The sequence below is a fragment of the Lepus europaeus genome, chromosome 2 (genome assembly GCF_033115175.1).
Source record: "Lepus europaeus isolate LE1 chromosome 2, mLepTim1.pri, whole genome shotgun sequence".
NCBI lineage: Eukaryota > Metazoa > Chordata > Mammalia > Lagomorpha > Leporidae > Lepus > Lepus europaeus.
Window position 1 is genome coordinate 6820297 of NC_084828.1, and position 25341 is coordinate 6845637.

A 25341-nucleotide genomic window follows, 5' to 3' on the forward strand; every position below is an offset into this window, starting at 1 on the left:
GGCCAGCCAAGGCTGGCAACCAGCTGGGGCCCTCAGGCTCGGCAGCTGGTGCCTGGTTAGTGGTGGCTGAAGAGCAGGTGCCATTTGTCCGTGGGGCGTCCCCGGCTCCCGGAGGGCAGCCCCCTCTCGGGCAGGGGCTGGTATCTCCGTGAGAGGTACTTCCTTTCTGTGCCGGATGCTTTACGAATGGCCGTGGCCGTTTGGGGAGTGCGTGAAATGCACTTTTTCTGCCTCGCTAAGGAGGTGGATGTGAGGATGGATGTGCGTGGGGGAGGGTGGCCGGGCCGTTTTACGAGGTGTGGGTTTTGGAGTGCACAGGGCCTGCGTGCCGTATGCATTCTGATTACGTTCAGTTTTGAAAACAGTAAAACTTAAAAGATAGAATTATCTTTGCAGAGGGAGTCCTTAGGAGGTGGAGAATTTTTGGACATCACAGGAAAGAGACAATTCCTGGGCTTTCAGCCAAGGACAGCCAGAGAGGTCCCCGTTTCTCTCGGGGTCCACACCAGGTCCTTGCGACGGCCTGCAGGGCGCTGCTGCCCCAGCCTCGCTGGGCTCTCTCCCCCCCTGCACTTTGTCTGCCTCCTGTGCTGGGACAAGCCTTCCTCCCTACCTGTTCCTGGTCACTGTGCTCCACCCTCGGTCCCCAGTGCCTGCCCCTGCCCTTCTTCTAGCTGATTTCCCGGGAAGTCCTGGGTCACCGCCTCGCCTCCTTCCTGTTAGCTCTGGCCTCGCCTCCATGAGGACAGTGCTGACCACTCTGTGTTAGAAGCCCCGCCCACCCCTCCCCCTCTGCCTCCTCGCTAGCCCCGCCTTCCTGCCCTTCTTTGCACTCAACATCTTGTGACCGGATCTCAGAACCTCTCAGTTCACTATATTCATCTGACTAAATGTGGATTCTGGTTCCCTGGCTCTGGGGGTGGGTCCTGGGCTCTGTGTGCCTGAGAATGTTCCAGATGATGATACAAGGACCCGACTTCAAAAACGAGGTTCTGGTTCACTCTCTAAGGGATTGACTTAAAGCAGTATCTGTTGTCTGTGCTTGCTGGAATGTCAGCCGTGTGGTCACTGCTGTAGGCCAGGGGCACCTGGAAGCGTGAACTTAGGAGTGACTGAGTGCTCTCAGCCCGGGAAGCCATGTGTGATTCTTGTGGATACCAGAAACAACCGTCCTATGTCCAAAATCCTTTGGCTAAAGGTGTTTTGAACCTGCCTGGTTCAGTCCCATGTTCCCGAGTGATGGAGTGGCCAGCCCTTGGGATGATTTAAAAATAAAGGCTATGTAGGAACAGAAATTTTTTTAAAGATTATTTATTTATTTGAGAGGCAGAATGAGAGAGAGAGAGAGAGAGAGAGAGAGAGAGAGAGAGAGGTCTTTATCTACTGCTTCACTCCCCAGATGGCTGCAATGGCCAGAGCTTGGCCAATCTGAAGCCAGGAGCTTCTTCCGGGTCTCCCACACGGGTGTAGGAGCCCAAGGACTTGGGCCATCTTCCACTGCTTTCCCAGGCCATAGCAGAGACCTGGATCGGAAGAGGAGCAGCCTAGGTTCTAACCGGCTCTCCATATGGGATGCCAGCACTGTAGGCAAAGCCTTAGCCAACTATGCCACAGCACCAGCCCCAGGAACAGAAATTCTAACTTCAGGTGTCAGAGGAGCAGAGCAAAGATGTGTTCTAAGCCACCCCCAGAGTACATGCTGGTGGTGACCGTCCCTTCGGATTGTCCCCGAGTAGATGGGCAGGGATTCAGGCACCACCTCAACAACGGTGACAGCGTGAAGCCCGCATCTGGACACTGCACTGCTCCGCTCCGGAATGTTCTCCCTTGAGTGTGTACTTCTCCTCTGTGTTTATACAAAGGGGTCCTTGGGCCATGATGGTTATTAAACACCCAGCTAGTCATCCTCCAAGTCACCTTCAGCCTTGATATGAAGGAGCAGAGCCGGGAGAGTGCGGGGTCCCTGGGGAGGGACCTGGCCCGTGAGAGCCCTTGCAAGGAAGCTGACACCCGGGGAGTGGGGAGATGGAGGAGGCCGTGGAGGGGTGGGAGCTGGAACCGTCCAGGATACAGGGAGAACAGGAAGTGAAGAGAGCAGGGGTGGCCGATGGGACTCACTGCACCTGTGCGGGTCACCCAGGGGCCAGCTGCAGGAAGCTCACTGCTCACAGGGTTGGAAAAAGACTTCAAGCCTTGCCTAACAAGGCATGTCGTTAATGGGATATTTAATTAAATACAGTTTCCCCTTGGTGTCCACCCGGGGTTGGTTCTTGTACCCTCCCATGGACACCAAATCCACTGATGCTTGCCTCTTCTGTAAATGGAAAAGTACTCGTGTGTAACATGTGTGCATCTGCCTGAACGCTCCAAGTCACTCTGTTCCTTCCAATGCCTCATAGAATGTGAGCTGGTCAATTGTGGCTGCACTCTGTTGATTAGGGAATAACAGTAAGGAAGAAAGTTTGTACTGCTTGGTGCAGATTTAATGTATATTTATAGATTTATCTATTTATTTGAAAGATAGAGTTACAGAGAGGCAGAAGCAGAGAGAGAGAGAGAGAGAGAGAGAGAGAGAGGAGAGAGAGAGGTCTTCCATTGACGGGTTCACTCCCCAAATGGCTACAATAGCTGGAACTGGGCCCATCTGAAGCCAGGAACCAGGAGCTTCTTCTGGGTCTCCCATGTGGGTGCAGGAGCCCACATATTTGGGCCATCTTCTACTGCTTTCCCAGGTGCATTAACAGGGAGCTGGCTTGGGAGTAGAGCAGCTGGGACTCGAACCGGCGCCCATATGGGATGCCGGCACTGCAGGCGGTGGCTTTACCCACTACGCCACAGCGCCCACCTCGACCAATGTATTCTTTTAAAAATAGTTTCTTTCCTTACTTGGTTGCATCCATGGATGAGGAACCCACAGATGCAGAGAGCCAGGTGCCCAGCCTGAGACTAAAATGAAGTGAACATTTCAGAGTTCTTGGATAAAATTTGGATATTATCACTGGATAACTATTGCTTGCATAATTATGTTGGAGGTGCACTGTGTTCGTGTGAATGCTGAATCAGCATCAGATTCGAGAGCGGCAGGCTGGCCCCGGATGCCAGGGCCCGTGGGAACATGGGCCACAGAGTAGAGGAGACTCTAAGAGGAGCCAGAGTGTTCAGGGGTTCAGTCTGCTTGCCAGAGCTGAAGCCTGAAGATTGGACAGTGGCAGAAGCAGTGTGCTGACTTGCAGGTGCACCGTTCTTTACCCCTTGTACTGGTTTTTAATTTAACTTGAATTACCTCTGTGTTCAGTGCAAGTCGGCAGCCTGGAAGATAGCGAGTGCAAATTGGGTAAGATGACGTAGTCACATGTGACATCCCCTAGGCTCACTGGGGAGTTGGATGGGTGAGAGATTAGCAAGCCCCACCCACCCGGAGAGGCTGTAGCCCTGTGCAGGCCATGGAGCCTGGGGGTGCAGGACCCATGCCTTCCCTGTATCCTACCAGCAGGCATGTTTGGGCTGCACTGCACAGTGGTGCACAACAGCAGCCCTGAGCCATTTGGGGAGCAAACAAGAGGATGGAAAATCTCTGTCTCTGTAACTCTGCTTTTCAAATAAACAAAAATAACTTTTTAATAGCAACAAAAACCAGGGACCGTGTACCCCTCCTGATGCACATTGAGTATGCTGGTCACTCTTGTCTGTGGGGGACTGCATCGAGTCCTTATGGGCTGAAGGCTGTTGTAATTTGGATGGGTGGTTGGAAGGCACGAGACAAATACCTGCTGAGAATTAGTTGCTAGAGACAGGCTTGTGGGTGGAGGCCAGGACATCTGTTGCTCCTGTCTGATGCTTGCCAAGGTCTTCCATTGTGCCAAAATTTTCTCATGAATAAAATTCTTGGGATTTTATCGAAAGCAGTGAATCCGTGTGCCAGAGGTTCATGGTGGAGACGTATTCCAGATGTGCAGCGTACTGTACTTCCAGCGCGCTGTGCTGTGAGGAGCAAGCATGCGTGCCTGTTTGCCATGGAGCTCCTTCTGCAGGCAAGAGGAGCGCTCCTCCAGCCCTGCTCCGTGTCTGGGAGTTTGGAGGTGGTGTTCTGGGCAGCCTCCCGCTCTCTGGAAACCTGAATTCCCCAAATGACAACCTGAGAACACAGAATTCAAAACTCAGAAGGTCAGAACGGGAGCACCTTAGCACATCTGCCGTGGCTCTAATTGTTTTTGAGATTTATTTATTTGTAGAGATAGAGAGGCAGACAATGAGAGAGATCTTCCACCTGCTGGTTCAGTCCACAAATGGCTGCAACAGCCAGGGCTGGGCCAGGCTGAAGCCAGGAGCCAGGAGCTCCACCAGGTCTCCCGCACGGGTGGCAGGAGCCCATGTATTTGGACCATCTTCCACTGCTTCCTACCAGCTGCATTCACAGGGAGCTGGCTTAGGCATGGAGCAGCTGGGACTTGAACTGAAGCTTGTATGGGATGCCAGTGCCACAGGCGGCAGCTTAATCTGCCACGGCCCCAGATACGGTCTGGCCATCCATCCATTCATTCATGCAGTTGCTGGTCATGGTGAGGAGGCCAGCAGGAAGCCAGGAAGTGGACCACCTGGGGAGGATGCAGTGCTGAACCCAGGGATGGGATGCCTCCCTTCCTGCCCGGGCTTCTCTGTGATTGGCACCCAGCAAGCTGATGCAGCATTACAATGGAAAACTCCTAAGAGAACTGGGCCAGAGAGCAAAAGGCACCACCCACCAGGCTGGCATGGCCAATGTGCTTTTCGCAGTGACCCATGTCAGCTAGACGTAGGGTTTGCAATTTGGCACATGCAAAGAATAAGTGGGTGGTTACATACAAAAGATTTCATAATTTTCCAAGTATCTGGCTTATTAGAATAACATGATGAGAAGTGGACGATCCTGCCTCGAGCCACTAGGAGATTCTGGGTCAGTCCCATCGACTGATGTGGTCCTAATTTAAGTACAAGGTTAAAGTTTCTAAAACCTTTCACATACAGTGGCTCTCTTGACCCTGGCTGGGAGGGGAGCAGCTGAGCCCCACATCACCTTTATAGTGGAAGGAGCCGAGACTCAGAACGGCGAGGGCAGCGCTTACGGGGCTTGAACTTGCACCGGGCTCACTTGCGGATGTTACTGTCAGGTGGATTCCGGTGCAAGTCTGCATTCCTAACAAGCTCCCAGCAAGCTCAGACTTGGAGCAGGAAAGGGTTAAGAAATCCCGGATTAGGCCAGCTCTCACTAGGATAATCCTCCGCCTTGCGGCACCGGCACACAGGGTTCTAGTACCAGTTGGGGCGCCGGATTCTATCCCGGTTGCCCCTCTTTCAGGCCAGCTCTCTGCTGTGGCCCGGGAAGGCAGTGGAGGATGGCCCAAGTCCTTGGGCCCTGCACCCGCATAGGAGACCAGAAGCACCTGGCTCCTGGCTTCGGATCAGCAAGATGCGCCGGCCGCAGTGGCCATTGGAGGGTGAACCAACGGCAAAAAGGAAGACCTTTCTCTCTGTCTCTCTCTCTCTCTCACTATCCACTCTGCCTGTCAAAAAAAAAAAAAAAAAAAAAAAAAAAAGAAAGAAAGAAAGAAAAAAAAAAAAAAAAGAAAGAAAGAAAGAAAAAAAAAAAAAAAGAAATCCCTGGTTGATACAGGGAGTCAGGGGCAGAGTCCTGCATCAGCACAGGACTTGACAGGGCTCCCACCCCAATTCAGCGCTCTCTCTGCTCTAACACAGGCCTCCTAAGTATCCTAAATGTAGCGATAAAACATGAAAAAAATCTTTCATCTCGGATGACTTATTGGAAACTAGATTAAAATAAAGAAAAGCGTCTGATGCCTATTTTCTGAGTGTGACTTGATGGCAGTGATTGAAAAAAACAAAAACAAGTGTGGAACACAAGGAGAAGAAACAGATCTGAAGGGGGCCTGCATCCCTCACACTCAGGCCTGCAAACAGGATGCCTGAACACATGGCTATGCACTTGCTCTCCACCCCCCAGAAAGGAAGCAGTCTTTAGGGGGGTAAAAATGTTCCTTTGTGGGAGGAAAAAAATTAAGCAAAAACATCACAGACACAGTGCTTATTCAAGGATTAGATGACTTTGGCCAAGCTAGGTAGACCCTGCTCATTCTCCTCTCGATGCGTTGGGAGGCACCCCGCGTCGCACTGAGAATGTCAGGAGAAGAGTCGTTTCCAGAATTTCTTGGTTGGGTTTCTTCATTTCCCAAGGTTCATTTAAATCTCATTTTCACGGCGGAACATAGCTATTCCCTGACGTTTTTTACAAGGCTGCAATCTTTCACGGCATTTCTAAGGTCTCCACCTCCCAAATTGGATGTTAGTCTCCTTACTTTGGAAAATCTCACTTTCCATTAAGTATTATTAGTTTTTTTTACAAAGATCTATTTATTCGTTTGAAAGGTGGAGTCACACAGAGAGAGGGAGAGACAAGGGGAGAGTGAGGGATTTTTCCATCTGCCGATTCACTCCCCAAGTGGCTACAGTGGCAGGGACTGGGCCAGACCAGGGCCAGGAGGCAGACACAGCACCTGGTCTCCCATGTGGGTGGCAGGGACCCAAGTCCTCAGGCCCAGGAACTGGAGTTCTCTCTCCCCTATGGGATTCTGGCTTTGCGGGTGACAGCTTACCCTGTGCACCACAAGGCCGACCACATCGTTGGTATTTATTTTTGTAGATCACCTACCTGTCTAGAGCCCCTACTTTAAGCCTACGTGGATATGAAGTAAAACCTGTAACGTACCCAGTAATAGCACAACTGCACATATTGCCAATGGCCGTCGGTTTCCCTATCCCCTGGCGCTCCCCGTCACCGGCCGCACATCACACGAAGAAGCCGCCCTCGCCCCTGGATGCGATGGAGGTTTCAGAGCCCACGTACATCGTTACGGTCGGGCTTTGGTATCGCTCATTAGTTGTGTGGTTAATAGGAAGTCAGGTTCTGTGCATTACGTAGGCAGCAGGCACCCAGTGGCCCTGCTTAGAGATCAGGAAAGTGTGGACACCCCCTCGCGTGCCCTGTGCCTGTCCCCTTATTATCTCTATGTCTGTCACTGTAAGTGCACACGTGTCTGTGTGCACATGTGTCTGCCTGGGTCTCCTCTCAGCACCACACTGGCATTGCACATCGTAAAGCCGGTGCCTGCCGATGCCGTGTGGGAGGAAGATGTTCTGTAGTGGACTTCGTTTGCCTGCACACATCTCTTCCTTTGAGGTCAATCCAAGAAATTTTTATATTTTTGCAGGACAAAAATAGCAATACATTAAATTAGAAAAACGTGAACACAAAGCTAGATGCCGTATTTAATATCTGATGTTAATATTTCCTGCTCTGAAGAATTCAGAAGAAAAGAATATCAAGACGGGGCCAACGTGATCACCCCCCAGCTTGTGAAAGCCATCTTTCACTTAAAGTGTGCATTAGAATTGTGTGGCACATGGGGCCGGTGCACGTTCTTGTTGGGTGAGACATCAGCGGTGTCGGAATTGCAAAACCCAAGATGTTGAGAATCAAAACTCGCGATGCAGAGTGAGCTTTCTCTCCATGCCCTGTGTATTGTGTGTGCTGTTGTTTTCTTCCTCCAAATAGTGTGTGTGCGAGGAGAAGTGCCATTCTGCAGGGCCGCAGGCAAACCCAGCGGATAGCTCTCCAGTGTCACGAGGTCCACAGACACCCAGTAAAGGGGACCAGAGTGGCGCAGGCTCCGGCATATTGATAAGCGGGCCTCCCCCTGCCCTTTTTTCCTGCGTTTCCCTTGTTGAGAGAAAGCAGGTGCCCACCTGCGGTGAGTGCACCCCAATACATGGCCATCTCTTTGGAGTCTGAATATAATCCGATTGACCAAAGAAAGGGGCAAGTTTGTGGATTTAAATGGTTATGCAAGGCGTGAGCGAGTTGGGGAGTGGCCCCCGCCTAAGCTCACGGAGGAGTAGGCTGGACCCACTCCTCCACTTCATCCCAGATACTGCGATTCCGTCTCCCACCGCTTTCCTCTCCCAGACTTTCCCTTTCTGGGTGGTTCCAGCTCTTACCCATGAGGGCACCTCTGCCGTCTCCCCAGCCACGACAAGACAGGAATGGCCCTGCCTCACTTCCTTTCATCCATCCCCTTCCTTCTAGAAACACCCCGACAGCGCAGCGGACAGCCCGGGGCCGATCCCGCTCAGAGACACGAGCCCTGCTCCCGGCTCGCCCTCACTCTAAGGCTTTCCCTTCTTATGGGGCTGTTGCAAGGATTCAGGGACCAAGCTTTGGAGCATCCAAGGTGCCATTTGTGATGAGTGTGCCATGATTTTATCTGCCTTCAGAGAAGAAAAAATCCTGCCAACAAACAAAATCATGAACTGCAACTTAAGAGGACATTACATGCAAAGTGACAGGTAAAGTGGTTCAGTTTAGGATGGACCCGTTGTTTATGAAAGTGGCTAAAGTATACCTTACTCATCTGCTCGTTTATGTGCAAGAGAAAAAACACGTTTCTGTTTGAAAGAGTGTCAGAGAAAGGGAGAGGCAGAAAGGGAAAGAGATCTTCCATCCACTGGTTCACTCCCCAAAAGGCCACAATGGCTGGGGCTGAACCAAGCCAAAGCCAGGAGCCAGGAACTCCATCTGGGTCTCCCACGTGGGTGACAGGGGCTCAAGCACTTGTTACGTGACTCACTGCCTTCCCAGGTGCATTGGCAGGGAGCTGGACCAGAAGCAGAGCAACCAAGACTTGAACTCGTGCTCTGATATGGGATGGCAGTGGGATATGTGGTGTTGCCCAAGGCTGGCCCCTACAAGAGAAATATGAAGACTGGTTTGGTATGGGGTTGATGGGGTTGTCTGACAGATAAGACAGGCCGCTGTCTCAGGAGGTGGATGGTGTCCACGCTGCCTCGAGAGCGTCTTTAGGACATTCTTTGTTTCGTAAAGCATGGCCGTGACCCTGGGATGTTTGCCTCTCTTGGTTTTTCCATTCCTTCATAATCATCAGATAATTACAGCACCCGAGACATGGGGAAGCGGACGTGTGCTCTGGGAGCCCCATTCCTTCTCCAGAGGTCTGGTTCCAGCTGTCTCTCTCATGTTGGAAGAACCCCCAAGGGAGCGCTTTCTGGGCCCCGGCGCCCTCCTCTTGCTCTCCAGCTGAGAGCCGGTCACTCTGGGAGACTTCCTCAATGTCTTGACCACGCTCAGGTTTTCAAGGAAGTAGAATGTGTGGATTCTCTGTAGGGGCCATCTCGTATCTTACGGACCTCTGGGAGTACAGACGAGAAGCAAACTTGCTCTGGGCCCCTTACTTTCCGAGTCTCCGACTTGAAATATGCATGCCTCTGAGAACATTAATCTGTAACAGAAGATCCCTGAATCTATTGCTGGAAATACCAGAAGGCAGACCAAGTGTGTTTGGCTTTTTAATTTTTCCATTTTAGTTTTTTTTTAAGCTCAGTATTTTGCATCCTTGGTCGTGTCCCAGTGTAGTTCCTTGGCTACGGAGAGGCGTTTCAGTGTTGCAGGGTGAGATGTCAACTGGTTGTGAGTGTCCCACCCCCGCCTTGCTGGAAAGAACGGCAGGTCAGCCGTTATTTCATGACCGAACTCCAAAGGAGGGGTCCTCGTGTGCGATTGGTGTATATTCAGCGTTCAAATGAAGTCATACACGCGCTCGTACTAACACAGCACTGTCTTTTGTTTGGGCACGCCGTGCTCAGAATTTATGCCTTTCTCCCCAGTTCATAAAAAAAACGGCCTTGGGAAGCTGCCCTCGCCACATCAGAATATCCCAACTTTCCTGGAGCTGCCGCAAATACGCCCCCAGAGGCTGGCACACACAGTCTAAAGTTCACGTCTTTTTATAGTCATTGCGAGGCGGGCATATTAAATTATCACGCCACATTTCTGCCTGTTTTTGAATTCTCTCTTATAAATCAACCAAAACAGTTCCCTAGCCCCGTGGCTGACTGCAGGTTCTGGAAAGAATAAGCTGGGCCTGTTATCTTAGGCATCTGCTGCCACCTGGGCAGGTGGGCAGGGGAGGACGGAAGCCAGGAGGCAGGCACACCACGGGGGCGTCGGCAAGGGGCAGGAGAGCCACTCTGGGGCCTGGCAGTCTCTGGTCCCCAGCCTGAGCGCCAGGCTCCCTCCTGGATTTCATCCCGTTAGGCTTTGAAGTCCCGGGGCCTCCAGGCAGGGAGAACCCAACCTCCGGCCTTTGCGGTCCATGACGAGACCTGCACAGGGCTCCGCCCAGGGCATCTGTGGCTCCATTTGCTTCTGAAGAACAGGAGTTGACCCTGGTGACTGCTTGTAGCAGGAGGCCTCTCACTGCGCTGAGAGGTGCCCCTCACTGCCCCCAGCCTCTGTTCATTGTGGAGATGTCTGAGCCGTCTGCAGCGCCGGCATCCCATAGGGGGTGCTGGTTTGAGACCCAGCTGCTCCACTCCTGATCATCTTCCTGCCAATGCGCCTGGGAAAACAGTGGAGGATGGTGCTGTGTCTGGGTGTCTGCACCCACGTGGATGGAATTCCAGGCTTCTGGCTTTGGCCTGGCCCAGTCCTGGGCTTTGTGAGCATTTGGAATTGAACCAGCAGATGGAAGATCTCTCTCTCTCTCTCTCTCTTTTCCTCTCTTCCTCTCTCTCTCTTTCTCTGTCACTCTTCCTTTCAAATAAATAAATAAATCTTAAAAAGAAATGTGCTACGAGAGTGCTTCAAAATGTTTGTGGAAAATAGAGTTAAAAAATACACACAAAAAGTTGTGAAACCCATGCGTGGTTTTCCCAGACGCACACATTCATGAGCTTTTTGAAGATGCTCTGTACGGTGGTGAATGTGTGTGGCCATGTGTGATTTTGTTGGTCTGTTTGCTTATTTCTTTTCCCTAAGTTGCCCATTTGTCCAGGCCTTGGCAGCCTTGGGTTACTCAGAATGGCTGCATAGCAAGTGGCTACATTGTTGTGCAGCAAGTGGCTACATTGTTCTGTCTTCTCAGAATGGCTCCTTTTCTTCCCTGTGGCCATTTAGCGGAGGCCTCTTCATTTCTAGAATCTTCCCTGCTAATGAACACGGCAGTGGATGGTGCCTTGCTCCTGCTGAATTTTATCGCCATCTCTCTTTTTCTCAGTGTTCACTCTGAGAAGCATGTGGAGGTGTGCCTCCCCTATCTGTAGCATTTCTAAGGATTTTCCCCCCTAAATCGACCTCAATTAACTTTGATTTCTTTCTTTAGAAGACCATGTGCTGAAATGGTGCTTTACCAGATGTGAGAATGGGCGCCTGCCCTTCTGTCTCTCCTTAGAAGATTTCGGTCCTTTTTTTGCTTGTCTCGCTCTAATGCTACAGTTCTCTGGATATCTTACTTTATCTTACTAATATTTTAGTACTAATATCTTACTAATATTTTTAAGCTTTTTTTTTTCTCCTTTTAATTTGCAGTTTAAAAGTTAGCCTGTCCCCTATACGTAACCCGTGTTTGCCAATTGCTGATATAAATCACACTTTCCTTCGTGTTCCTAGCCATGGGTGAGCCAAAGCTAACAGTGCATAGTGTGTTGTTCCCCTCCAGGCCCAGGAAGGGGCTGAGGGGTGGCTGGGGCTGCCGTCAGCGTTGTTTTCTGTCCTGGGTGTGTAAAACCTACTCACTCTATGCAGCTCTGTCATGGGAAGGGAGGCGCCACTTGGCAAAAATAACTCAAGAAGGGATCATTCGTGCCATGACCGTAATGCATCTAAGGTGCAGGTTTTACTCTTAAGCCCACGTCCGTGACCTTGCAGGCCTTGTATTTGCCATGTATGACCAGAGAGAGAGCCATGCATGGAACTCAAGGCCCTGGCACACAGGGGCCCTGTTTCTACACAGCCAGCTCCTGTGCACCGCTGCTGCCATCTCTGTGGGCTGATGTGTGTGGTTCCGCTGCTTGTGCAGGGTGCCTTTTCTTCCCCTTGCACCTGCCTCTGGCTCTCAGCCCCGCAAAGCTCTCGTCCTCTTGTAGAGTTTGCATTCCCATTGAAGCTCCGGGCCTGGTCTCTCCCAGAGGGGCACAGCGCTGTGGCTTGAGGGCTTCTGACGGGGTCAGGGGTGGAGGTCACCTGTGCCCAGACACCTGTTCGCCACTCTGGGAGCCAGGGCACACAGCTTGTTCCTTTGAATGCTTCTGCTGACTCAGTGCAGTGCACCAGGCAGGGGAGTCCGTGTTCGTGGTCTTCGGGTACACGGGGGCTAGAGTGGGGCCGAGCGTGAGCTGGGTTGGGAGAGACATGCTTTGTACGACCGGCTGCAGTGTTTCCTGGATTCTGGTCTTCTAGGTAGGGATGCCGTTCCCAACTCAGAAAGGCCAATGCCAAGGGCTCTCTTCTACCGAACCCAAGAACCAGAAGGAAGAGGTCGTTTCCACACACAGCCCAAACCAGAAGCTACAAATAGGGCTCTGTAGACCTGAGTGGGCAGGGGCACACGCGTCCCTCCTGCCACTGACCCCCTGGTTGATTTTGGCCAGCTCCTTCACGGTTCAGCGTGGACCTTTCTGGACCTCAGAGTTCTCACTGGCAGACAGAAGTCTGGACTAGGAGGCCGCCGCAGGGCCCACCCCCGCCATCCTCCATTAAAAAAACAATTTACGGCTCCATCAGCGTCTGCTTCTCGCTGGTCGGTGGCAGTCCTGAGGACGCCGAAGTGCTGGCACAGCTGGGCCGTCGCGTGTTTGTGTTTTCTGTGTTTGAAACCGACAGGCGATGCTGTCACCGTTGCTCTGTGTGTTTGCTGCCCAGGCCTCTCAGGGCTGAAGTTTCCAGATCAGTGGTTGGTGCTGCTTTGGGTAGAGAAGGTAAACTTGGCCATAGGCTAGCCACTTGTTCTTAAAAACCATGGAAAAACTATCCACCGGTGACCCATTTCTAATTCTTCTCATTAGAATCCTGCAGAAGAGCCAAGATATTAAAAAAAAAAAAAAAAAAAAAAAAAAAAAAAAGAGCATGAAAGAGCTGTTCCCCGAGCCAGATATTTTAAACCCTCTGGTACTTGCAGGCATCTGGATAATTCACAGCTTTTTTTTTTTTTTTGGTTCATTTATCATCCAGATGTTCGCCATCATGGAAGCACCCCTTGAAACTGTGTTTCAGCTGATAACTTAGAGTGGAAAAATCCGCATCTTTGCCGACCGTCTCTGGTGCTCCATTTTCCCTCACTCTTCTTCTTAGAACTCCCTTCTTCCTCAGCGTCTCCTGGGGATGTGGCGACGTTGCCAGATGCTCAGGTGTTAGCTTGACGTTTCTTTTTTTTAATCTTCATGGCCGTTCTGTACCCTGTCTGCTTGAATTATAGATTGCATTTGTCAAGTAGTGACACATGCAATTGGGTGTCTCCTAAGACCTTTGAAATTCAACTTCCTTGAGTTTGAGATTAAAGTGGGAATTATCTCCCGTGCCGCAGCGAAGCCCAGGGTGCTTGGAGAGCCGCTCCAAACTTTGTGTAGGCTGGCTGGTTGCGGGCCGGTCCGCAGGGAAGCAAACGAGCCACCCTTTCCCTCGGGGAGGTGGGAATGGGTGCCCGCAGGACGGCCTAAGAGGCGGTCCCCATTAGAGGTGACTTTGACACCAACGACTTGCTGAGACCCAAACCGTCCTTTGGGGTGTCCTGAATGTGTGTTTGTCTGGGCGTGCAGGAGGCCTTATCTGTCGTGAGCGAGGACCAGTCGCTGTTCGAGTGCGCCTACGGAACGCCGCACCTGGCCAAGGCCGAGATGACCGCGTCCTCCTCCAGCGACTATGGCCAGACATCCAAGATGAGCCCACGCGTCCCCCAGCAGGAGTGGCTGTCTCAGCCCCCGGCCAGGGTCACCATCAAGATGGAATGTAACCCCAGCCAGGTGAACGGCTCAAGGTAAGCGGGCTGCGGACCCCGCTTCTCCCTGACTTCCCCTTTCCCTGTCCCTTGAGAGGGAGAAGTGGATGTGGGCGGACCCCTTCTGCAGAGATCGTACCATGACATGGGGGCGACGTGGAGAAAGTGTGGGCTCCTGTGGTTCCTGCTGAAGATGGAGGTCGTAAAACCAGTGGTTTCTTTGCCACAAAGTCTCTTTGAAGAAGTGGTGTCCAGTCCTCCTTCCCAGGCGCACAGCCCTGTGGGTGGGGGGTTTTGTCCCCACATATGGCAGCCTTCCTCTCTGAGGTTGTAGTGCCTGGAGAATAATGCTGTCTTGTGTTTTTATGGAGAGAGAGAGGCAGCCGGTGGCCAGCCAGTGTAGCTCGTGAAAGCACTTCTCAAAAGCTCCTGGAAAACGTGGACTTAATAAGTTTATTTTGATGCAAAAAATTTGCAATGCATGTGTAGCTTTTCCATGATAGGCACCTCTCATGAGTGTTTGAACGGTGCCTCTTAGGCGTGGACTGCAAAGTATTTTTAATTTTGTTTTCCATGAACATTTTAAGGTGGCCTCAATGTACAAGCCTTACTTTTGGCTTTGCTGGTAGGTCTCCCCCCTCCTCTCTCCCTGCCAGCCCCTTCTTCGATGCCCTTTGCTCTCCCCTTTATTCTCCATGAAGCCCTGTCGTCCCAGCTCCCTGGTAACTTTTCTGGGCTCATCAGAAACCCCAGCCAGTGCGTGGGACGTGGTATCAAATGCAGGACTGTGCCTGGCGCCCAGAAGCATTTTACTGGATGAAGCTGGGAAAAGTAAAATGGCTTTCCGCTGTGATGTAATACCCCATATGTATTCAGCAGAGGCCATGTAAAATCCCAGCACAGATTTTAAGTATCGCATAAGCTGCACAGCTACCTACGGTCCTGAGAGCAGCCTGCGCCTTCTGGTTCTGCACTTCCTCCCGGCCCCAGCTGGGAGGAGGAGACCAGGGAGCAGGCACTTCCTGGCCAACCTAGGGTTACCACTTAGGGGGACTCAGAATTTGGATTCAAACCAGGGGTACTCGCCTCCACACCCAGTGGAACATTTTTCCACTCCGCTGCAGCTGTAATATAGAGAGCGCTTTTGTTGTCTATGTGCTTTAAGGCTGAGTGCGTTTAACTGTCATGTTTTAAAAGTGCTGGAAACCATTGCGTCAGCGGCTCGTGGGGCGTTCACGAAGGTGCCAAGTCATGGTGCCTTCAAGGGAGGGTCCACAGCGAGCCCCCGGCGGGCCAGGTGGGGAGAGGCAGGAGCGCCACAGTGTTCCTTGCCTGCGAGAGAACTCAGCTATGTGTCTGGTGGCTTTATTTTTTAAAGGTTTATTTGTTCATTTGAAAGTCAGAGTTACAAAGAGAGAGAAAGAGAAATCTTCCAACTGCTGGTTCACTCCCCAGATGGTTGCAATGGCCAGACAGAAGCCAGGAGCCAGGAGCTTCTTCCAAGCCTCCCACGTGGGTGCAGGGGCCCAAACACTTGGGCCATCTTCTGCTGCTCTTCCCAGGCCATAGCAGCGAGCTGGCTGGGAAGTGGAGCAGCCGGGGCATGAACTGGTGTGTGTATGGGATGCCAATGTTGCAGGCAGCAGCTTTACCTGCTGTGCCACAGCACCAGCCCCGCCGGCGGCTTCGTGAAGCGGGGAGTCCCTCTGGTGTTGGACGTTGCCAGGACACGAGTGCTGCACGAGGAGTCCCGGACCAATAACTCGGAGCTCTGAGGGGGCCCAGGGGGCCCCTGAGAGAGCCCAGGTCGTGGGGAGCTAGTAATTTCACTGCGGCGTTCTGCCCATGAGCCGCGTCCATTTATCAGCTGTTTCTGAAGCCACTGATGTGTGCATCTCTGAGACTTCGGACAAACGCAGGTGTAATCGTGTCGTGAAGATTGCACCAGCGAGGCAGGCATTTGCCATAGTGGCTCAGACACGGCTTGGGACTCCCACATCCTGTAGCAGAGAGCCTGGGTGCCGGTCCCAGCTCTGCTTCCGAGCCCAGCTTCCTGCCCATGAACACCTAGGGGGGCAGTGGTGAGGGCCCGAGTGGTGCCGGGCACCCATGTGGGAGATCTGGATTGAGTTCCCGACTCTGGGCTTCAGCCTGGTCCAGCCCCAACTGTTGTGGGTATTTGGGAAGTGAACCAGTAGATGGAATCTCTCTCTCTCCCTCTCTCCCTATCTCTATCTCTCTCTCTCTCTCTCTCTCCCCTCTATCTCTATCTCTATCCCTATCTCTATCTCTATCTCTATCTCATCTCTATCTCATCTCTCTACCTCTATTTCTATCTCTCTATGCCTTTCTAAATGAATTAACAAATAAACAAAGCACGTGGACTGGTTGCTGAAGCTGAGCCTGGAAATCCCGAGCGGCTCCTGCTTTGGATGAAGTCCTGTGTTCCCATCCAGGCCAGCATGGCCACGTGGGAGGCCCGAGGAGCAAGGTACACTGCTAAGTTTGTCTTAGAGGCCGACTTCTACCTGCAGGAAGTACAAGGGGTCTTCAGAAAGCTCACAGAAAATTCATGTCATGAAAAAAAATCTAGGCATGGATTTTGAAAACAGCTTGTACCCAAATAAACTTATCTTTTAATTCAGTTTTTCCAAGGATGTTTGTAAGTGCCCTGGGGCACCTGCATGTATACAGTGAGTGAAGGGCAGGGTTGGGATGGAAGGAAGAGAGAGAGACAGGGAGAGACAGAGAGAGAGAGAGAGAGAGAGAGAGACAGAGAGAGAGACAGAGACAGAGAGAGAGACAGAGACAGAGAGAGAGACAGAGAGACAGAGACAGAGAGAGAGACAGAGACAGAGAGAGAGAGAAGGGGAGTGGAGGGGAGGGAGAGGAGAGGCATCTCAGGCAAAGGGCATTGGATTGGCAGTGGGCAGGATGAGCTGCGGCCTGGCCCCTGTATCGAGAGCCTGGCCAGGGCCAGCTCTAGGGAGGCCAAGTCTGCACTTAGCAGGCCTCACCAGGGAGCCCCGAGGGAGGAGGTGGGCATGGTGTTGCAGGGACCCAAGTTTCTCACTGTGGATTCCATCTGGGGGAAGCCAGCCCTGCGTCCCTGGACATGGGCCAGGATGCCCGTCAGCGGCTGATGTCCACTTGCTCTCTGGCCTGTGGTGGTTCCCCTGCAGCCTCAGGATGGGGCAGCCAAGGGGTTTCGGCCTCCAAGGGGACCAGAGGGCAGCTTCCTCCCAGCCCGAAGCCTAGCTGAGGAGAGGGCGCTGGGCAGCTCCTGTGTTAGCTGGGTGAGAGGACAGGTGCTGGCCTGCGGGCTCTTCCTGGGACCTGCAATTTTTCTGGGGGGGGACCTGGGCCTTCCCCTGCTAGGGGACACTGGGGCCTTCAGCTCTCATGTCCCTCGGGCCTCACCGAGCTTAGCTTGGTGCAGATGCTCACAGTGTGGGCGTTCTGAGTGTACTTCCAGCCTTGGAGGCGGAGTGAGGGTGCGTTCCCCTGGGCAAGTCAATCACGCCACCTCCTTGTCCTGGGGGATTCTCAGGGGGCATCCCTGAGGGTAAGAAAGCCAATGCCATGTTCCTCTGGGTAGGAAGGGGAGGAGCTCCAAGCTTTGGGACCTCCTACTGGACACACATGCCACAGGGGTGCCAGGTGTCATCACCCCCACGGTGTCCCAGGGATGGGAGGGGCAGAGATCGGTCCTGTTGGTAGAATAGGAGAATCCAGCCCATGTGCCGCTCTTTCCTGTGTGTGTGTCTGGCCTGGAGCGTCCGTGGGGTTTTCCAGAGACACAGACCCTAGAGGTTTCTAGCATGCCATGATTTTTTTCTTGGATTGGCTCATGTGGTGGTAGCAATGTCTGAGCTGTGTAGGGCAGGCTGGGGGCTCAGGGTTTCCGTGTCACAGTCTTGAGAGAATTCTCGATTCTTTTTTGGGAAACCAGTTTTTGTTCTTGATTAAACAAAGCTCACCCACATTATCCAAGGTCATGTCCTTTTTAGCTAATTTACTTAGTTATTCAAGAGGCAGACAGAGGGAGCTTCCATCTGCTGGTTTGCAGGGCTGGGTCGGGCTGATGCTGGGAGCCAGGAACTCAATGCAGGTCTCCCACGTGAGTGGTGGGAACTCCACTAATTGAGCTGTTAGCTGCTGCTTCCCAGGGTGTGCATGGGCAGGGAGCTGGAGTCGGGAGCCCGAGCAAGAACTGACCCCACTAGGCCAGACACCTGCCTGGTAGTCGATGGTAGACATTAACCAGGTCCACAAGATATCTTCCTAGCAGCACCTCCATCAGTGCTTAACCACAGAGCGCAGTCCCCCAGCCGGGCTGAGACGGGGGACTGACGCTGCCAGGGCCCATGCTGGCCGGTGCTCAGCAGAGCTCTTCCGGTGCCCAGCTCTCCAAACCTGAAGGGACTCTGCCCGGTTGGGCAGGAAGCAGAGAGAGGGGTTAGCATCAGGTAGGAGGCTCCCTAGGGACCTGTCAGGCCCTGTGACCCCACTGTAGATCAAAGGTTTCCCGGGAGGAGAAGGAAGGTGAGGTGCACAGTTCTTCCATGGAGCCAAGACCCCTGTCACCTGGAGCAGTAGAAGTGGCCCTCGTCACAGGATCAAGTGCTGGTCACACGTGTCAGGTGCAGCTCCACAGAGAGCAACATGGGCCTGCATTCACTCAGCCTCTCTCTGGACCCCTGGAAGAGGCACCCGCTGAGGTGTGGGGGCGGGGCAGGGTCCTGCTGTAGAGCTGGGCTACTCCCTGAAGAAAGGGACAGGGACAGACCTGTGGCTCTCAGGCTGCCCTCTCCCTGCCTCCTTCTGGACCCACAGGCTGCAGGCCAGAGGAGCCAGCGAGCTCTGAGCTTGGGTGTGGTCAGCTTTCCTGTAGCAGGTGCGCCTCCAGAAGTCAAGGCCAAGGGGTCAGAGTTTGGGCTTCAGGCAGGACCTTTGGCTGCCCATGTGGACCTCCTTGTGGTTCTACAAAGGCCTCTGAGGGACCAGGACACTGTCTGCAGCCTGGATCCTGCGGGAACAGGACCCACTCCCTTCCGCATCGAGCACTGTCCTTGGGACCATCCCCTCCCTCCTGGTCCGTCCATCTGTTACCCAACCAGCTGTACCACTGGTGAACGTCTCAGGCTGCTGCGACCTCACTGCCACTGACTCTGGCTTCTAAACCACACTGGTTTACTTCTCACTGTCTGGTGACCGAAGCCTAAGGTGGAGACCTCAGCAGGTACAGTGTCCGTGAGGATCCCCACCCTCACACTCACCTCATGCAGCGGAAGGGGAGGGGCCTCCCTGGGGGCACTGACCCCACTCCCGACCTAGCCACACCCCCAGTGGCTCTGTATCTCCACATGCCCTCATGCGGGGCCAGGGTGCAGAGGGGCAGCAGCACGCAGTGCGTGGCAATGAGGTCGGTTGGTGATCAGCTTGCTCACGAACCATGGGCCTTTGCGGCTCTACAGAGGCGATGCAGGGATCCTCACAACTGATGTGGTGCAGAGAGGGGAAGGGAGGGAAATGGAAGCCCTGCCCCTCCCCCCTGCTGGGAACAGGCTGGTCCTTGTCCCTCTCCTTAGCACACCTCTCTGCTGTTCTCTGATGTCCTTGATGCCAAAGGCCTGGGTGCCCCTTTTGTAGAAGGAAACCTGGGAGTGGTGTTGATGAGGATAATATCCTAATGATACCAGTGAGTCCATCGGGCCGATGGGCGGGGCACTGCCCTGGTGTTTTCTGTCCTGAAAGTGAAATTATTTGGTTTAATTGACACAGCTTGTTATAACAAGAGCCTGATGCACCGGGGCCAGCGTCACAAGCAGTACCCTGTGGTGGTGCTGCTGTGAGAACCAGCTCCCTGGGGACACCCATGTTCTTGGATCCCCTGCCACCCATGTGGGAGACCCAGGAGGGCTCCTGGCTGCAGCCTGGCCAAGCCCTCGGCTGTTGGGGACATTTGGGGAGTGAACTGGCAAATGGAATCTCTGTCTGACAAGTCAGGAGCAAGAAAAGATGTCACATCTGATCGTCACCCTGTCGCTCTCCCCCTCCCTTAGTCTACAAAGCGCTCTAGTTCTGAATGCTGGATCCCCGCAGGACGCCTTGCACCCCGGGGTCCCCCAGCTCTAAAGGCAGCGTGGTCTGGCCCATCCCCACTCTCAGCTGTGAAACAAGGAGCTGGCTGCTGGGGAGCTGGTGGCAGCTTTGTCACTCATTCAGCCTTCGGCGCCTTCAGAGGAGGGAGAAGGGCCAGGGGTGCTGGGAGAGGCTGCCCTCCCAGGTGTAAGGGGTTAGGGAGGGTAAGATAACGCCCAGCTGCAGGGTGGGCATGTAGGTCAGGAGAGCAGCATGGTCGAGCTCGGGCACAGGTTCCCCATGAATCACGGCCCGACTCCACCCGCGGCCCGGCCATGCTGCCTGAAGCAGCTTTTCCACTGCCTCTGATTCAGAAACGAAACAGACCCGCCAATTACCCCGGCGCTCCCCAGACAATCCCCGCCTTGTCTGGGCTCCTAAAAATACCTCTGGGGATGACTTCGCTGGTTCATGCCATGAAGCTGATTGGGAGAGTGCTGGGGCGGGGGGGGGGGGGGGGTGAGCATTCAGAGCTGGCCTAGGACCCCAAGGGAGCGGAGCACCTGCCAAGGCCTTTATTTGTACCCAGGTTTGAGCCAGGCCAGGAGCTCGCATCCCTAGGCAGTCTCCTGCGGGGGCTGCTCTTGGGAAAGCGACCACGTGGGCTTCTTAGGAAGAGAGTCTGCCATTCTCCTAGGCACCGTGCTCTCCAAGATCTTTGTTTTTTTTAAACATTTAATTCTTCAAAGTTTGATAACAGGTTCCGAGTTCTTCATGTGACATAATCAGTACATTTTTGAAAAGCGTTCAGGAATTGACTGTCGCAGGCTGAAGGCTGCAGGATAGTAGCCATCATCCTGCTTGTCCAAGTAAGAGTTGATGGAGGTGCAGTTACACACACGATGCTGACGGAAACACACAAGCACACGCATGCACACACATGCAAACACACATGTACACAGACATGCAAACACACATGCACACATACACATGCGTGTACACACACATACATGTACACACATGTTGCTGTGCCGGTTCGTGAAGTGCTTCACAGTTTGCAAAGCTTAGTCACTTGTGTCATTTCGGAGGGGCCCCCAGCAACCTCAAGGAGCTGTCTGATACTTGCTATGAGAGAAGTTGAGGAGGTTGGGGGACATGTCCAAGGTCAACCAAGGTCAACACTGATTTTCTGATTTCTAGATGTGGGGTTTTCATTGCACACAGTTACACGGTGAGAAGGCTCCGAGTCTAGTTGGGGAGATTCATTCATAAATTCATTTGCTCATTCCCCATTTCAGAGATTACTAACTGGGCAAACACAGAACAGTGGAGCTGGGAAGGAGGCCTTCCTCTTGGGAGGCCCAAGAAAGACTCCCAGGGATGGACCCCACAGGTGAGCTGGGGTCGGTGAATAAGACAGGAGCCCAGTGGCTGAGGGCAGAGGCACTAATGTTGAAGGCAGAGTGGACAGCAAGAGCGGAGACCGAAGAAGAGAGTGTGGTAGGGTGTTGTGGACTTCAGTCTTTGAGGGCAAGGAATGTGGAGGTGGGGAGAGGAGCTTTGGCAGCTCCAACACTGGGCGCAGAGAACAGGGACACTGCTGGACCCCTGCATGGGGAGATGCTGGGTCCACGTTTGCCAAATGAGTGATTCGAGGACTCCCAGGCCTGAGTGGCAGAGGGGAATCCAAGTCTGGACTTGTCTGAAAGCTCTCTGGACCTCGGAGTGGCTGGGGCACATGGCCGGCTTGGATTCGTATTTGGGAAGGAGACCCTGGGAGCAGGACGGGGGAGATGCCGTGGGGTAAGGCCCTGGAAAAACACCAACAGTGTGCATTGGAGAACAAGGTGTGGGCAGTTACTTCCAGGGGCACGAGGAACTGGAAGAAGAATCGGCCTTGGAGAACATCCGGGGACTCAGTAGGTTTGGCAAGCTGTGCCTCCACTGATGGGAAGGCAAGACACAGGGATCCCCTCACCCCCTCTGACTTGCCGTGGGCTCACGCAAGGTGAGCCAGCTGTTCTGCAGGGAGAGTAAATCACAGGTTTCGTGTGGCTGGGAACTCGGGGCTGCACCTGTTGGCATCGCTGGATGAGTGAGGTCCACTCACCCTGCCGAGAGACCTCAGTGTGGGCCACGGCTCCGTGCTTGTCAAGTTGATGGCCGTGCCGTGCCACTTCTCCGTGGTCTTTGTCCGTGACACGGTCTGTCCTGCAGGAAGTAGGTGCTGATGTGAGAAAACCATTGCCAGATGCCAAGTGTGCTTTGTTTTCTGAAGACCAAAGTCTTCATTTTCTATTTCTCAGTAGGTCTTAACAGGCAGAGTAGCCTGAAACAATAATATCATCTGTGGAAGTGGCTGAGCGAGGCTTTCATCTTGGGCACCGTTCCACTTAATCTTCAAAATGAGACGTTGCCTTTCCCCTGGCCCCAGCTTCTGTCCACCCTGGGGTCCTCACTTCCCAGGTGCACGGCTGAGTCACATTCATTCCCCCTCGGCCCTCTTGGCATGGGGACACTTCCTGTTCACCTGTCGTGTGTCTAACAGGCACCCTGCCAGGACCTCTGTGGGTTTTGGGAGAGAAACATATGACATTTAACTGTAGGTAGAGGGTGTTGATTTCTAAACCAAACATCAACATCAAAAATCGTGTATGTCCACATACGGCAGCACCTTGTCAGTCCACCAAGGGACTCTGCCTTGTTGCCGTGGGGCTGCCTCTCCCAGTTCCCAAAGGTGGCACCGTGACAGTCCTCAGAGCCACTCAGAATACACTCTCAGCTGAGTCCATTTGGTTACATTTATGTCTATGAGAGAGGCTGCTTCTGGGCTCTGCAAGGTCCCATAGCATGATGGGCAAGCGTTGGACTCAGAACCGCAACGGTCTGGGTTCAAGTCCCAGCTGTTTCACCTGGGGCTGCGTTACCTTGGGTGAGTTGTCCAGCCTCTCTGTTTCATCCATAAAGCTGCTGTTCCCCAAAAGGTGTCATTAGGTGGCTGTTTTGCAAACATCATGGAGGATACTTACACAAATCAAGACAACTGTGGCTTCGCTAAGCCGTGGAATCTTCTGGGACCACCATCAGAGATGCAGAACATTCTTAGTGCCTGACTGCACTACTGTGTGGACGCACTGTGTGCAGGAAGTGAATGAACACCTAGCATTTATCCTTTGCTGGGCACCATCCTAAATGCTTTACCTGTGCACCGGTATTTGTTACGGCATAAATACATGAAAAGAATTTGGAGCCATTTCTGGCAAATCCTGGCTGGCACGTGAGCAGGTGAGGTCTATAAAGATTTGCTTTCACTGATCTCAGAGGCATCGATCCTGCCCTAGGTGATGCTGACGGAGTTGAATGTGAACTCTGAGGACTGTGGGTCCTAGAGGAATATACTCACACGGCCTTGTGTATTTCAAGCATTTTCTGTTCTGTAATATTCAGTGGTTTATTTACAATATTTTGGTTTAATCTCCTTCAGAGGAGAGAGACAGACCCAGAGCTCCTGTCTGCTGATCCCATCTCCATGCCCACAGTGGCCCCTCTGGGGTGGACACCAGGAACTGGGGACTCCACCCAGGCCTCTGATCTGGGTGGCAGGAACTTACTTGAGCTGTCATGCGCCGCCCCCTGAGGTTTTCACGGCCTGGAGGCTGGAGTCAGAGTCAATGCAGGGATGAACACGGGCATCCGCTCCTTATTTGTGTTTTTATATTTCTGCTCTGATCTTCTTTCCAAAACAGTGTCAAAAACAGCCACCTGGAACACGGGCTGGAGACACAGAGTCCGGGGTTTCTATGGCAGAAGCAGCAGACAGCTGCCTGCTTGGAGTACCAGCTTTGACTCCAGCCCCTCCTGCTACTGAGTGGAATGTTCTAGCAGTGGGTGGAATGTTATGGGATACTGGGAAGGATGTTGTTCACCGCATCACCTGTTTCTTTTCACGAGAAGTCCTGGGCCTCAGCACAGGGAAAGCTTTGCTGCTGTAGGGTGACTAACTGGTTTGTGTTTGTCTCACTGACATCTTGAACCTTGCGATCGGATGCAGTTTCCTCCTTGCTTGGGCGGTGGGAAGCTCGATCAACTGGTGCCCTGCCTCAGCCACTGGAAATAGTAGGCTTATCTGATGGGCTGCCTTTGTCCTCCATGACGTCTCTGCCCTTGTTCTCCATTCACTATTTCTATTCTCATTTTCACTGCTGTGCATTTTTTTGAAGATTTATTTATTTATTTGAAGGTCAGAGTTACACAGAGAGAGAGAAAGGTCTTCCATCTGCTGGTTCACTCCCCAGATGGCCGCAATGGCTGGGGCTGTGCCAATCCGAAGCCAGGAGCCAGGAGCTTCTTTTGGGTCTTCTCATGAGGGTGCAGGGTCCAAGGACTTGGGCCATCTTCTCCTGCCTTCCCAGGCCATAGCAGAGAGCTGGGTCAGAAGTGGAGCAGTCAGGACTCGAACTGGCGCCCATGTGGGATGCCGGCACTGCAGGTGGCAGCTTTACCCGCTACGCCACAGTGCCAGCCCCTGATGTGCATTTTTATCATCCACCTCCAACTTCACATTGTTGGTGGACAGGTAGGGCACAAAGCCACCGCACATAACCTAAATGGAACTTGAGAGATGTGGAGGGACATTGTGGACTCCTCCGCGGGAGTTAACTGAAGCTCAACTGTTAACCTAAGCCCAGCTTGTGTTCATCCAAGTAGCTTCCCGACAGTCACGCCTGGATGCTGGGGAACGAGGCTTCTTCCAGCGCTGATTCTGTAACCCTAGGAGAGCTCAGTCAGGCGTCAGGCTTGGCCACACGTCTGCCCTCTCACTTTAATTTAGATTTAACAATGTTTCCAATGTATTTAATATTCTTTGCCATGTCCTTTTACCATTAATTCAGAAGCCTGGAGTCGGGAACGCTGATGGTCTCAGATCGTCAGAACTCGGTTCTCTCGGTGCTGAGTAAGAGGGGAAAGTTTGCCTTTGAGAGTCGACAAGCCAATATGTCTCCAGGTCCTGGGAGACAGGCGCCAGCACCCCGTCTTTTTCAAACTGAAGGTGGCGGCAGCGTTTCTGTGTTCCCTGGAGTGACCAGATTGCACACAAATGCCGTGGGAGAGTATATGATTGCGGTCAGAGACGAAGCTCAAGTTGTGTGGTCCCAGGGGATTTGGGGGAGCTGGGTAGCGATGTGGCTACGCTATTGCACTCGGCTGATGTCCAGTTCTGTGTCAGATTCCGTGTTAGAGGCTAGCTCTCCAGCGTCTGCAGTGAGTTCTGCCCGCAGTGAAGGGCTCCTGTTGTGAGCAGAGGGAAGCATTTGTCCCTCTTGCCTCTGTTCCCTCTCGTGGCTGCCCTGTGTTGCACGAAGCTGTCAAGGCCAGCGTTTTGTGTGTCACAATTAGACCTGAAAATGTGGATTTCAGA

The 25341-nt window shown here is 53.0% G+C and overlaps 1 protein-coding gene across 3 annotated transcripts in view; it reads left to right on the forward strand.

Moving 5' to 3' along the window:
• The window catches only part of ERG (ETS transcription factor ERG), a 106753-nt gene that overhangs the window by 33929 nt on the left and 47483 nt on the right, over positions 1 to 25341 (forward strand). For all 3 annotated transcript variants that reach the window (XM_062175213.1, XM_062175222.1, XM_062175227.1), the window contains exon 2: positions 13660 to 13877. In XM_062175213.1, coding sequence (XP_062031197.1) covers positions 13660 to 13877 — 218 coding nt within the window. The remainder of the gene's footprint in view (positions 1 to 13659; positions 13878 to 25341) is intronic.